The sequence below is a fragment of the Quercus suber genome, unplaced genomic scaffold (genome assembly GCF_002906115.3).
Source record: "Quercus suber isolate HL8 unplaced genomic scaffold, Cork oak 2.0 scaffold_18, whole genome shotgun sequence".
Lineage (NCBI taxonomy): Eukaryota > Viridiplantae > Streptophyta > Magnoliopsida > Fagales > Fagaceae > Quercus > Quercus suber.
This window is the reverse complement of record NW_027069483.1, coordinates 1,615,472-1,629,383: the sequence shown is the minus strand read 5'-3', so window position 1 is coordinate 1,629,383 and position 13,912 is coordinate 1,615,472. Positions and strand designations below refer to the sequence as shown.

At 34.4% G+C, this 13,912-nt stretch overlaps 2 protein-coding genes and 1 non-coding gene across 3 annotated transcripts; 2 read left to right on the top strand and 1 right to left on the bottom strand.

The window, feature by feature from the left end:
• Nucleotides 1-1,152: 1,152 nt before the first annotated feature.
• Nucleotides 1,153-1,701, bottom strand: LOC112027170 (uncharacterized). Its single transcript, XM_024059843.1, has one exon. It carries the CDS (start codon nt 1,699-1,701, stop codon nt 1,153-1,155), a length of 549 nt encoding a protein of 182 aa, XP_023915611.1.
• Nucleotides 1,702-3,574: 1,873 nt separating this feature from the next.
• LOC112027453 (patellin-3) lies at nt 3,575-6,210 on the top strand. Its single transcript, XM_024060122.2, has 4 exons — nt 3,575-4,765; nt 4,980-5,104; nt 5,223-5,373; nt 5,528-6,210. The coding sequence occupies exons 1-4, from the start codon at nt 3,713-3,715 to the stop codon at nt 5,780-5,782; spliced, it is 1,584 nt and encodes a 527-aa protein (XP_023915890.2). The 5' UTR covers nt 3,575-3,712; the 3' UTR covers nt 5,783-6,210.
• Nucleotides 6,211-12,271: 6,061 nt separating this feature from the next.
• On the top strand, nt 12,272-12,858 carry LOC112012401 (uncharacterized). Its single transcript, XR_010623948.1, has 2 exons — nt 12,272-12,498; nt 12,583-12,858. It is a non-coding gene; the product is annotated as an uncharacterized LOC112012401 (transcript).
• Nucleotides 12,859-13,912: the final 1,054 nt, after the last annotated feature.

Sequence of the window (13,912 nt, the reverse complement as noted above, 5' to 3'; positions counted from 1 at the left end):
TCCTTAGGCTTACTGAAATTTATTTATTTATTTTAAAAAATACAAAATGATTGCCAGTTCCATTTTATGTTGCTAATTTTGGTAGCTTAGGTCATTCTCCAAGCTATACCATTTTTGCTATGACATTCATCAACATCAGAACAAAACTTAAGATAACTAGGCAATTAGCTGTACACATAAGGGAAATCCAACTATTGATTAAGAAGACTGCCTAGACTAGAAGGTGGTTTCTTTTGTATTAGATGCATGTAGCATCTCTCTCTCACTTGCCTGGTTAAGAGAAATTTTTTCTTTTTTTGCTTTATAGAGAAGAAATCTCATTAAAACAAGAAGCACAGGAGTTACATTGAAGGGTCCTTTAGCTGTAAAAAAAAAAGGGATAGTCTTTCTTTCTAACCAACCTGCCTAAGAAGACTGATTCTGACTCAAACTTTCCTTCATAGTATAGTAAACAACAGCAGCCATTACCAGTCCATTTAATATGTGTGCTCAAGTTCTTGTATATTTTATGGCAAATTTACACTTGTCACATAGTCTTTTCTATATTCTTTCAGCGAAAGTGCAACAACAAAAATGACCATCAGTTTCACCATAATTTCGGCAGAGGGTGTGTAAGTTAAAGAGTATTAATATGCACTATGGGCTAAACTCTAAAGAGTTACATGAGTTAAACAGGTTGAATAAGTCTGAAGTAGAATTTAAAATTTTGTAACACTTAAGATTAAAATAATAAATACATTTGTAACTTTAATAAGAGGCCTTAGTAACTTTCCATTCAATGGTTATATTCATTAAATGAAAAATAAATTGCAAGTTACATACACTTATTATCGGTACCTCAATATATACCACTCACCATCATCACCCCCACCAACCATTACCTCCTTTGTTGTTACACAACAGAGACTTTTTCTTCCAATCTTGTAACACTAAGTACTCCAATAGTATGGCATTTTTCAAGTACTTCATCTTATTTATATTCATTGCAATGTCCATCTCAAACATTAATGTTAGTCTTGCAACTCGTATACTTTTACAATCTATTGATCAACCCTCTATGCCAACCTTGCCTAAGCTGACATTGCCACATTTGCCCTTGTTTCCAACACTTCCACCTTTGCCTTTATTGTCAACATTCCCACATACCACAATTCAATCCATTCCCACTTTGCCTAAACTAACATTGCCACCCTTGCCTTCATTGCCAAAGCCAACACTGCCACCTTTGCCCTCATTTCCAACGTTGCCAAAGCCAACACTGCCACCTTTACCTTCATTGCCATTCCCACAGCCCACAATTCCATTTCCACCTTTTCCCACTATCCCAACTCTTCCAAAATCCACATTACCAGTCATTCCCACATTGCCACCCTTGCCCTTATTGCCGAAGCCAGCACTGCCACCTTTGCCCTCATTTCCAACGTTGCCAAAGCCAACACTTCCGCCTTTACCTTCATTGCCAACACTCCCAAAACCCACAATTCCATTTCCACCTCTTCCCACTATTCCAACTCTTCCAAAGTCCACATTACCGGTTATTCCCACACTGCCAACCTTGCCCTCATTGCCGAAGCCGGGACTGCCACCTTTGCCCTCATTGCCAACGCTTCCGCCTTTGCCTTCATTGCCAACACTCCCAAAACCCACAATTCCGTCTATCCCAATTATTCCAACTCTACCAAAACTGACATTGCCAACCATTCCCTCAATCCCTCAAATCCCAACTACAAATGAATAGTCTAAGTTCCCTAGGTAGTTAATAGTTGAATTCAATTACAAGGTATGCAATATTCAAAAAAGTTAGAAGAATAAACCATTGTGTTGGTTGTATTACAATCAAATTTCAAAATTAAGGGCCTCAAGCTTTTGAAGTATCTCACATGTTATATGCGAGGAATCAATTTATGATTTGACTATTGATTTATTGTTGTTTATTATCTCTATAAAAATCTCTTAAAAGTTGTCATTTCCATTCTTTCTAATTTGTAGTTGTTCTTATTATCATTGTTGTTGTCAAGAAATGAGAATGATATATATCCATTATTATATGCCGTTGGACCTTGATTTAGCCTATTTTCTATATGGAGTAAGGGCTTGAAAATAGGTGCATTAAGAATTCGTGTAGATAACGTTACAAATTTTGACAATAACAACAGTCATAATGAAAACAAAAGAAATATGTCGAAGTGGACATTCTGGAAGATCTACTTTTCCTCCATACTGCAATTTCCAACAGCAAATCCCATACAAAGAACCTTTTTGAGTTGAAACTTCACCATTGCGTTTGTTTCATTAACCGACTACAAGGATTCTAGATGAGTCACCATTTTTGAAAACTTACCTGCAGTCACATCATCGATGATAAAGGCAAGATACAGAAGAATCTTGTATCCAACCTATGTATAATGATAATCAAAACAAAAAGTCATAGAACACAGAAAAGCCTGTTAATCAGTGAAACAAAATTCTGCAAGTATCTTAGCATTCTAAATTTTCAGAAGATCAAGATATTAACCAGTGCCCAGGTAAAGAAAAGGCAGAGTGTCAAATTAAGAGTATGTTCAAGTGTTTTCTGGAATAGCCACAGAAAATAGTGTAAATGGCAAGGTTCACAACTAAACAAACAAACAGATCATGTGTCACAATCTTTACAAATAAAAGATTTTCAATCACAAACAGCTAATTGAAAGACATACAAAGCCACCAAGCTTCCTAATATCCAATTAAAGCTCTATGCATCACCAAGCAACTTGGCACAATGAACTAAACAACCCTCCCTCGTTTGCAAAACTCATGCAGATCAAACAGAAGCACCAACAAAACCTTTTTGAGATATAGCAATGTCAAATAAGTACCAACTATTGCACAGTCAAGAACTCGTTGGAAAAACTCAAAACCCCAAAAGAAATGTTAATCAATTGAACTACTAGACCCTGAGTCTTAACACGGTGTTATTTCGTTAATTAAGTATTAAAATGTTTAATTGAAATAACATATTAACTTGACCCAGTAGTTAGTGAAGAGAGTTCACCCCATTCACCCTTATTGAATAAAAGCACCAGTCACCAAACTCTCGTGCAAAGCATTTATTTATTTATTTTATGAGAACCATCTTGCAATTTAAGATTGGGCAATAAATAGTTAAATACTATTAAAAAGAGGGATTGTTCTTCTATTACACACAAAATACACCTAATATTATTTTTGAACTAAAAATGTACATTGAAATCATGATTTTAGTTTTTTTTTTTTAAAAATCATCTTAAACTATACCTCATATTATATCTTATACCTTAAACTTTTTAAATGCACGTTTCAATCTTTTATTATGACGATTGTTATGTAAGTTCGCTTTTAACTTGTATAAAATTTCAAAATTTATGGTGCAAAGTAAAATCAAAAATATCTTTTTGTTTTCAATTGTGTGTAATGCATAACAATTAACCTAAAAAGAAAATGGAATAATTACTTTTGGTTGGGCAAGATATTTTTATATTTTGAAGGAAAGTGTAAAAAGGTTATGAAAAAGTAAAATGTTTTGTATTATAGTGATATTTACTACTATAATTGGATTCCAGACATTTCTCAACCTCACTTTGCTCTTTGTCGGCCTCACCGAACTCTTTCATCTCACCATAATCTAAAAATCTCATCGTCACTCTTTTTCTTTTTTATTCTTTCACAAAAAAGCAAAAGCGCAGCCACTTTCAAAATGGCCGATGAAACTCCAAACCCACCACCTCCAGCAGTGGCTCCACCACCTTCCGATGGTCATCTATCTCTAGCGGCGGCGGTGGCGGCTGATAAAGAAGAAGAGTCACAGCCGCCGCCACCAGAACCAGCACCAGCAGCTGCTGTTGTCACTGTGACAGTGACTGAGTCTGAGAGTACTGCAAAAGAAGAAGAAGAAGAAGGGTCGCTCTCTCAGCCACCCCCAGTGAAAGAAGAGCTTCCCCCTCCGCCGCCGCCGCCAGCTGCAGTGGAGGTGAAAACTACATCTACCCAAGAGCAAGAGGTTGTTTCTGCTGCTGCTGTTGCTGTTGCTGTTCCTCCTGTGGAATCTGAGAAACCCACCAAGCAGATTCCTCACTCTGTTGTTTCTTTCAAAGAAGAGAGCAACCTGTTATCTGATCTCTCAGATTCCGAGCGAAGAGCTCTACAGGAACTGAGGCAACTCGTCCAAGAAGCTCTGGACACTAAACAGTTCACTCAAAAGCAGGAAGGCCAAGCGGAGGAAAACAAAGAAGAAGAACGAGAAGGAGAAATATCCATCTGGGGTATTCCTCTTCTTAAAGACGACAGGAGCGATGTGATTCTTCTCAAGTTCTTACGAGCCAGGGATTTCAAGGTGAGAGATTCACTGTTGATGATCAAGAACACGATCCAGTGGAGGAAACAGTTCGGGATCGACGCGCTTGTGAACGAGGACCTCGGGGATGAGTGGGATAAAGTGGTGTTCATGCACGGATATGACAGAGAAGGACACCCAGTGTGTTACAATGTTTATGGTGAGTTTCAGAACAAGGAGTTGTATGCGAAGGCGTTTGCTGATGAGGAGAAGAGAGACAATTTCTTGAAATGGAGGGTACAGTTTCTTGAGAAGGGTATCAGGAAACTTGATTTTTATCCACCTGGTGTTTCCACACTCTTTCAGGTTAATGACCTCAAGAATTCTCCGGGACCCGGAAAGCGAGAGCTTCGTTTGGCTACCAAACAAGCTCTTCAGTTGCTTCAAGACAATTATCCTGAATTTGTCGCGAAACAGGTATAAATTACCGATTGTACTAAAAGCTTAAGCTATTAAGAAGTGGTTATTTTATTCGATTTAACAGTTGTTCTAACAGAATATCCCAATTGTTTTTGTTTTTGGCCTTATTTGAATGTTTGTGTTGGCATTTGGTGTTTGACTTTTATGTTGATTCTGTTTTGTTAGATTCATTGGATTACTTGTTTTGATTTTTGGTTTTTCATTTCTTAAGGTGTTTATCAATGTTCCTTGGTGGTATCTTGCTTTCTATGCGATCATCAATCCATTCTTGACCCAGAGGACCAAGAGCAAGTTTGTCTTTGCAGGACCATCAAAATCTGCTGAAACCCTTTTCAAGTTAGTAGATAATCATTTATTTATACATATTTTGGACCTTAATTTAGTTTTACAATTTCGCATCCTTCTTTGTGGCTGGCTGGTTTTAACTTGGAATTGATGTTGATTGTTAAATTAGATACATATCTCCCGAGCAAGTGCCAGTTCAATATGGTGGCTTGAGTGTCGATTACTGTGATTGTAACCCGGACTTCAGCATTTCTGATCCAGCCACAGAGGTTACAGTTAAACCAGCAACCAAGCAAACTGTGGAAATCATAGTCTATGAGGTCTGATTACATTATTAACTTTGTGTTCTGCATACTTTTTTGTGTACTCATTCTAACTTCAGATTCTTAATATGTAATGTTGGCTTTCATATACATGATTGGTGATGATTGAAAGAGTTGTTCTTTTAATAATTGGAGATGGGGTAAATTGCAGAAATGTATCCTTACTTGGGAGCTTCGTGTAGTGGGCTGGGAGGTGAGCTATGGTGCTGAATTCGTGCCTAATGCTGAAGGTGCTTATACAGTTAATATACAGAAAGCCACGAAGAAGGCTCCATCTGATGAACCAGTGGTCTCACACACCTACAAAGTTGATGAACTAGGCAAAATATTGCTCACTGTTGATAATCCAACCTCAAAAAAGAAGAAGCTGATATACAGGTTCAAAATCAAATCCTTCTTAGATTGAGGATTTCAAATCTGCTAAAAGCACTCGGAAACTTTTCTTGCAAAAACTGTAGTTTCACTTGTCATTAATTGATCATCCTCATAATGGTTGAAGATTTCGGCCTTGCCATTGTGTCTGTAGATTGGTGTTTTTGTTCACTTTGGTAATTTAGTATATGGAAATGAATAGACAATTACTCCACTTGTAGTTCATGGTGAGTCTCTGTTTTTCTTCTTGGCTTTTATTTTATTTGTTTATTTTTTTTGGTGAGGAGCAAGATGGTGAAGATCACTGGTTTGTAATACTTGGTGTTAGAATTATCAGTCCGTTTGTCATACAAGTTCAAGTGGAGTTGGAGTGATTGTGGTGTAAAATTTCGTTGTCCTTTACAATGAGGTGTTGTTACACTGTATTTTGATATAAATGAAGTCTGAAACTTGTTAGCCCCATTAACTTGTGGTTTATATTGGAAGTACATTAATTAAAAAGAAAAGGGTCAGATTGCCATATGTAAATCTACACTGGTTTCCTAACATTTTATCATTCCAATTTACATCCATTTTCTTGAAAATTGAACTAAGATGTATAATACGGCAGCAAATTGGTTATTAATTTGATAATAACATGTATGTCAGTCTCCATTTGATTTTTGTGAAAAGCATATACTTTAGGTTTTTCATTATTTTATTTTTTTCTAGGGCAGGAAGAATACTTCTTTTTCCATCAATTTTTTCATTCAATGATGTTCTCACATGCTGTTTAGCATGCCGACATTTTGCCTTAGGTTGCATTGGTGGCTTTGTACTCTGTATTTGATATCACCAGATGAGAACTGATATGTAGCTGTTTCTGCAACACAGGCAAACTAGATTTACCTAATTTCCCGTTTGTGATTCTTTTTATTCACTTTCAGGTATCCCCTAATTGTCTTTATGACTTTATATTTGGTGATTGTTCGTAATCTTTGATGCTCATTGTCGTACATCTCTCGCACATTGTTAAATGGTTTGTTTGGGTGAGATCTGAATGCAGGATCTGTTGGTGAGTTGTGCTTACAACATAAGATGTTTCTCATTTTTCATGCTCTTCTCAAAAAGCTGAACTTACATGATCTTCTATGTGTAACATATGTGGTTTCTTTAGTACTTTTTTTTTCTTTTGGCTGAAACTAGAGAGAGCATACTTAAGGTTTTTGAAAGAACATAAAATTTTAAAAGCAAGTCACTGAACACTTGTTTTGTGGTTGAAGAGGGGGAAAATTTTGTGGTTGAAGAGTGGGAAAATTAAAGCCAGTTGATAAAAATATGCACTCACTTCATTTTCTAGGTGTGACATATGCTAATGGTTTCTTTAGTACTTATTTTTCTTTGGCTGAAACTAAAGTAGTTTTGATGTTTGTGTGTTTGGGTGTATTGTCCTTGGAAACTCAAGTGCAGGGGATTCAGCAATTTTTATTATTATTATTTAATATATAGGGAATTCAGCAAATTCTTTTCTTTTTTTTTTTTTTTTTTTAAGAAACCAGCAAATTCTAAATATCGATTCTAGTTTACATTTTGGTAGTAGTTAATTTGGTCCATATTATTTTCAATTTATAGTCAATTTGGTTACTGTCATCAGCTCACATCTTTTCTTGCACTTTTTTGACAACCAAAAACAAATCAAATTTATCAATCTCCAACTCTTGTAGACACACATATAAACTTAGCAACTAAAACAAACCCAAAATTGGACCCAGAATGACTGAATATTGAAAATAACATAAATCAAATTGATTGCAAATTAAAAATACCGAGGACCAAATTGATAGTTACCCTAAAATGCTTGCCTACCAAAATGGTATTTTCACCAACAAAGTATGAAAAGTACAAATTTTGTGAAATTCATGGATGGATTTGAATTTTAATAATATATAAATTTGAAATGATTAGGTGTAAGATGTTATTTTAAATTCTTAAAACGTTTATAAATTTGAAAGGATTGGTTGTAAGATGTTTTTCAAATTTATAACACATGCTATTTTTGGAACATATAATTTAAAATCCATATATTTCATAGGCTCAAATATTAGATTAAGTACATGAAGCTAATGTATTAGTTTAAATAACATTTTATATTTGTACTAGTTGAAACACTTGAAAAATTGAGTCTTTTGACTGAATATTGCAAAAAACTGAGTTTATTGGTGATATAGGAACTGTTCAAAATTATTTGAAAAAATGAGGAAAGAGAATGAATTTCGGCAACGATGTTGCTGAATTTGCAAGAAAAAGTATGAAAGAGAGTTAAGATAAGTGATGGGATGGTGGAGAGAGAAAAAATTGAATTTCAGTAATGAGATTTTCAAAATTCTTGCTACCCGAAGTTGCTATCCAAATGAGTGTGAAGTGCCCGAAGTGCTAGTGCTAGGTGGAGTGCCCAAAGGGAAACCAATTGTGGCAACTAAGTTGCCGAAATTGTAGGGAAGGGAGGAGAGAGAAAATATGAATTGTGGCAACCAAGTTGCCGAATATGGGAGGAAAAAAAAAATTGTGGCAACCAAGTTGTCGAAATTGTAGAGAGGAATTAAAAAAAAAAAAAAAATTGAGGCAATTGATTTCGGCAATGGCATTGCCAAAAAAGTTGTTGCACAAAAATGTATTTTGCTAATTATTAATTTTCTATATTATCTTACTTTCTAAGCCTTAGACCATTATAAGCTTTAGAATAGTCACTTGTCTTGTAAATGAATATATATTTTTTAATTGCTAGCTGATGGCATGCATGAATATATATTTATTAACTACTAGCCATGTTCCATGCCATGTGAAATGCATTATAATAATTATTTATTATGTGTTATAATAATAAGGGAATCAATCTTACACCTAATCTTTTCTTGCATTTTCTTGCACTTTTTTGACAACCAAAAACAAATCAAATTTATCAATCTCCAACTGTTGTAGACACACATATAAACTTAACAACTAAAACAAACCCAAATTTGAACCCATAATGGTGGCAATTTGAAAATAATGGAGACCAAATTGATTGCATGTTGAAAATAGCAGGGACTAACTTGACAATTACTCTAAAATGCATGCCTACCAAAATGGTATTTTCACCAACAAAGTACAAATTTAGTGAAATTCATGGATGAATTTGAATTTCAATAATATATAAATTTGAAATGATTAGGTTTAAGATGTTATTTCAAATTCTTAAAAAGTTTTTAGATTTGAAGGACTAGTTGTAAGATGTTTTTCAAATTTATAACACATGATATTTTTGGAACATATTGTTAGGATTAATGCCCTTAAATCCTATTGTATGATGCTATGTATTATATTATGTATGACATTATGTATAACATGATGTATGACTTAATATTGCAATTAATAAAATTGTTTTATTATTATTTGAAATAATTGTAACATGAATATTTGGACATTATCATATAATCTATAAGATGCATAGTATGTGATTTATGTGAAAAGTCACAGAAGATATAAATCACAAATTTTTTGTAAACTCAAAAGTTAGTTTGTAGTCGGTGATAAAATTGGACATTCATCTGCGAAGACTATAACATATTAACTAAGATAATTTCTCTTGATCATGAAAGTGGTGACTTCTAGTTGATATGTTGATATATTTTAAGAGTTAAGACATATTGAACTAGACCGTTGTGAGATTTATTATTCTCCTAACGATTGTCAATAAATAATAAATCTCATGACTTATATTTACATGAACTCTTAATCCTGAGAGAATAATAAACATGATCATGAAGTGTAGATTACTTTGATATATTAGGAGTGAGATCTAAAGTAATGGTCAAAATCTCAGTATGTTGGGCAACTACATTTAGTATTGATAGAACATATATTCTCAATATGAAATTCATAGTCTCTTAACGGAGATACAAAATATACCCTTGAGATAAGATTAATGGATTTGTTATTCAGAGAGTTAGGCCTAACCACTTTGGTAAGAAATTATTAAAGTATTAAATTGGATTTCATAAATATATGATGAATAACTTAAAAGGATTAAACTGTATACTCAAAGATTAAGATGTAGTAATCTATAAAGTGGCAATCGTCATTCATGACTTTGTATTATTATGAATATTTTATAAAGATGTTGCATGTACAATAAAGTCTTAGGATATAATTTATTAATAAAGCATAGAGTGCAATTATATATATATATATATAGTAATATTAAATATAATTAATGGTAATTTTGGATTTGTCAAGAGTTGACAGAAAAATCCAAAACCCATTGGAACTACTGTCTTATTTGTTCCCTTTTGGTCTCACTCCAAGCCACATATTAAAGCCCAATTGGAAAGACCCAAAAGGTCAGCCCAATTAAATAATCAATTATAAGGAGAGAAACATACATAATTTTTAGTGCGTATGAAACGGTTTGTGTGTGAGTGTTGGACACTCTCTCATTCTCTCTAGTACATACACATATAACTGATTGAAATACCACACATTTTAGGCGTTAGTGGAATTGGAGTGAAGATTGAAAGTGTTACCGAGAACTTCTAATATTTGGTTTTGAAATTCACTGCACCAAGGTATACTCTCTTGTTCTATATTCTGAAACTTATATAGTGTATGTTATCAATTGTGAATGAAGTAAATCCGTTATTTTTCTGCTGCATACGTTTACTTTTCCAACACATATAATTTAAAATCAACATATGTCATAGGTTCAAATATTAGTTTAAGTACATGAAGCTAATGTTTAGCTTAAATAACATTTTTATAACATTTTAGATTTGTACCAGTTGAAACAGTCGAAAAATTTCCAATTTCGTGTATTTTATTTGGTATGTTTTAGATGAGTAGCGGTATCAGTTTAATGCCCAGTGCGGTTCATGGTACCAATATGCCATCGAATACCTTAGTCTTTATCCTAGCCAATTGGGTAAGGTGAGGCACAATTGTAGGCCAAGCAAGCATGTTTCTTGCCTTGTTTTGATATTGGTATGCCTATGAGATGGAAGGTATTTGGGAATAAAGGGTGTTATGTGGCAATTGGGTTATTTTGAATGTTCCGGCTCCAAGGGCTATATGCAATGGCTGAGCGTGTTGGATGGGACTGCTAACAGTGTTGATTTAGTCGGAAAAGGGTCTCTTCCCATTGAAGAACCCCTAAGACCATCCTCCAATGAATATATAGATATAGCCTCCTTGCTCAAAGGTTTTATGAGTTTTTATTTTAGTTTTGTAAAGAAACATTCTTGGCATAGATTATACAATTTACACGTTAATGTTAATGCGACTTAATTGTCAATTAATGGTGTAAGATACTATAATTATAATATAAAATCTGCAGAAGATGGATATTATTCATTCAATTTTGCATTTTATGATGGAATAAAAAATAACCACAATACCTTAATAGCTTGTCTTGACTCTTGAGTTCTCGGTCTTCCTAGTGTGGCAAGACAGAACAAAATACTACCTGAGAGTGGTCCATTAAAACCATATCATCCCATAGCATTCAACAGGTTCTTTCTAGTTCTGAGTTCTTCTCAGCTGAACTGATGGTGAAGCAGCCATATGAAGAATATCATTCATGTCTTTCTATTTATATTTTATCAGCATCACCAGCTAACAATCGAACAGTGGGCTGGTCATGTAGCCAATAAATGTCTTAGGACCAACATGAAAAGCTAGCCAATTGTTGCACTGCCCAAACTTGTACTGGGCTAGACTCATTTTAGATCTCAAAATGGCCCCCCGCGGGGGGGGGTTGAAGCTTCTTGTTTCTCCAATTGGTCTTGTTCTGCAGTAGTTGGTTATTTTCACATTGCTATATCTCAAAATGTCATTCGTTGGTTCTGTTTGATCTGTATGAGTTTTGTAAATAAGGGTGGGCTGTTTGGTGATGCATAAGAGCTCTTTTGTGGTTCTGAGTTTTTCCAATGTGTCTTGACTCTGCAATAGTTGGTCCTTATTTGACATTGCATATCTCAAAAGGTCATTTGTTGGTGCTTTTGTGATCTGTATGGGTTTTGAAATGTGGGTGGGTTGCTTAGTTCATTGTGCCAAGTTGCTAGGTGATACATAGAACTTTAATTGGAAATTAGGAAGCTTGGTGGCTGGCTTTTTTTGTCTTTCAATTAGTTGTTTGTGATTGAAAATATTTTAATTGTCCAGATTGTGGCACATGATTTGTTTATTCTCAGGCATTAAGGCAAGGGACTTAAAATTGTTTGTTTAGTTGTCAACCTTACCATTTACACTCTTTTCTGCGGTTATTCCAGAAAACTTTTGAACATGCTCTTAAGTCTTAGTTTGACACAGATCTGCCTTTCCTTTACTGGTGCACTGGTTAATAACTTGATCTTCTGATTTTTTTTTTTTTTTTAAATAAATTTGGTCTTCTGAAAATTTGGAATGCAAAATACTTACAGAATGTTGTTCGACTGATTAGCATGCTTTTCTTGTGGTCCCCAACTTTTTGTTTTGATTATCATTGTACATAGGTTGCTACTATTCTTATCTTTCTTATATATTTCTGAATGCAGGTAAGTTTCCAACACTGGTGACTCATCAAGAATCCTTGGAGTCAAAGGTTAATGAAACAAAAGCAATGGTGAAGTTTCAACTCAAGAAGGTTCTTTGTATGGGGGTTGCTGTTGGAAATTGCAGTATGGAGGAAAAGCAAATCTTCCAGAATGTCAAATGAGTGTCAACTTCCTTGTTTCATTGTTGAAGAAAAATTGGCAAAATGTAAGTTCATTAAAAACATTCTTAGTGTTTATCTTCCCATGTTCAGTGGTAATCAATTTTGTGCATTTGGTTGTGCTTGAATAGGTGAGGTGCTTGAATCTGAAGAGTACCATGGGGAGCGCCGTACGCCTCTATTAAGTCCATTTTTGCTGTTCTGAGAGTTATGTAGGAGAAGCAGCATGAGTAAAATGTCTTTTGAGCATTATGTACGAAGACATTCCTTGGGGAATTTTCCTGAGGTCCTTTTTGTTTTCTTTGTTTTGGATTCTTTAGCTTCAAAGTTTAGTTAATGATGATATTTTTGTTTAAATTTGATGTTATTGGTTGAGCAAAGAAAGCTTCTTATGTTTGTTTTTGGTAGGTTTAGGGGTGATTTGATTCAAGTCAGTTCTGTTATTATTATGCTCATAAACATGGGCATTTTTTTTTTTAATGTCTGAACTTCTCATAGATAAGATAGCTTCATCCCTTACCAATTGAGAAAGGAACCTAAGAAGGTTTTTTTTTTTTTTTAATTGATTTTTTAATGATGACAATATCTCATCATTGCTTTACTGCCTAATAATATTGAAAAATGCAAAATTACTACAAATTTTACTAGAAAAACATTACAAGTTGATGTGGCAAAATGTGATTAGTGCCATTTAAACACCACATAAATGAATGCTTGAAGTACTTTTTTGTGATTAGTGATATATCAGTTGGTAAGGTTTATTTTATAAACTTTCTAGTATCCCTAGCAGCACTCGATAGGAAGCGCGAAGGGTGCTAAGTTCTTTGCTTCAGTGATTTTTACTGCACCAAGATGGCCTGGGTGGGAGAAAAATACTGAAATCATTAGTCATGGCAACAGACCCCTGTAAGAATTCCCTTTTGCAATTTTTATAACTGGCATGGATTTGTTGGATTGGGACAATATCACTGTCACCTTGGATCAGCATTCATATTTTGTTATTATCATCAATCGCAACAATATCATTAGTAGTGAAAAAGGATGTGATTAATTTTTACATTCATCAAGTTCATCTTTCATATGGGTCGAGCAAGGCTTGTATCAATGAATCCACGTTTCCCCATACTGGAATCAGCTCTATTTAGGAATTGTGCATTGGGGTAAAGAACTTTCAAAACATAGACAACTATGATTCAAAACTGGCATAACCAAAGCAATCAATGGCCGCATGGGCGTTTGGAGAATTATGGCTCTCTTCGTGGGAAAATTATTATACTTCCGGAGTACATAAATGCATACTCCTCTCTCACATGAATGGTGGATTCTATCATGTATTTAATTATGAACTAATTATGTGAGAGGAAGAAGTAGTATTTATTACTCGAAATACAAAATAATTTCCCCCCTCGCAATAGTCTTTAAGTATCTTAGGACCAACATATATGGAAAGCCCCCCCCCCC

What these genes read in the sequence shown, in the direction of transcription:
- LOC112027170 (XM_024059843.1), bottom strand. Translation starts at nt 1,701, where the DNA reads ATGGTTGGCAATGTCAGTTTTGGTAGAGTTGGAATAATTGGGATAGAC.
- LOC112027453 (XM_024060122.2), top strand. Translation starts at nt 3,713, where the DNA reads ATGGCCGATGAAACTCCAAACCCACCACCTCCAGCAGTGGCTCCACCA. An exon ending in TCTGCTGAAACCCTTTTCAA is followed by an intron (nt 5,105 to 5,222) that starts GTTAGTAGATAA and finishes TTGTTAAATTAG; the next exon opens with ATACATATCTCCCGAGCAAG. An exon ending in TGGAAATCATAGTCTATGAG is followed by an intron (nt 5,374 to 5,527) that starts GTCTGATTACAT and finishes GGTAAATTGCAG; the next exon opens with AAATGTATCCTTACTTGGGA.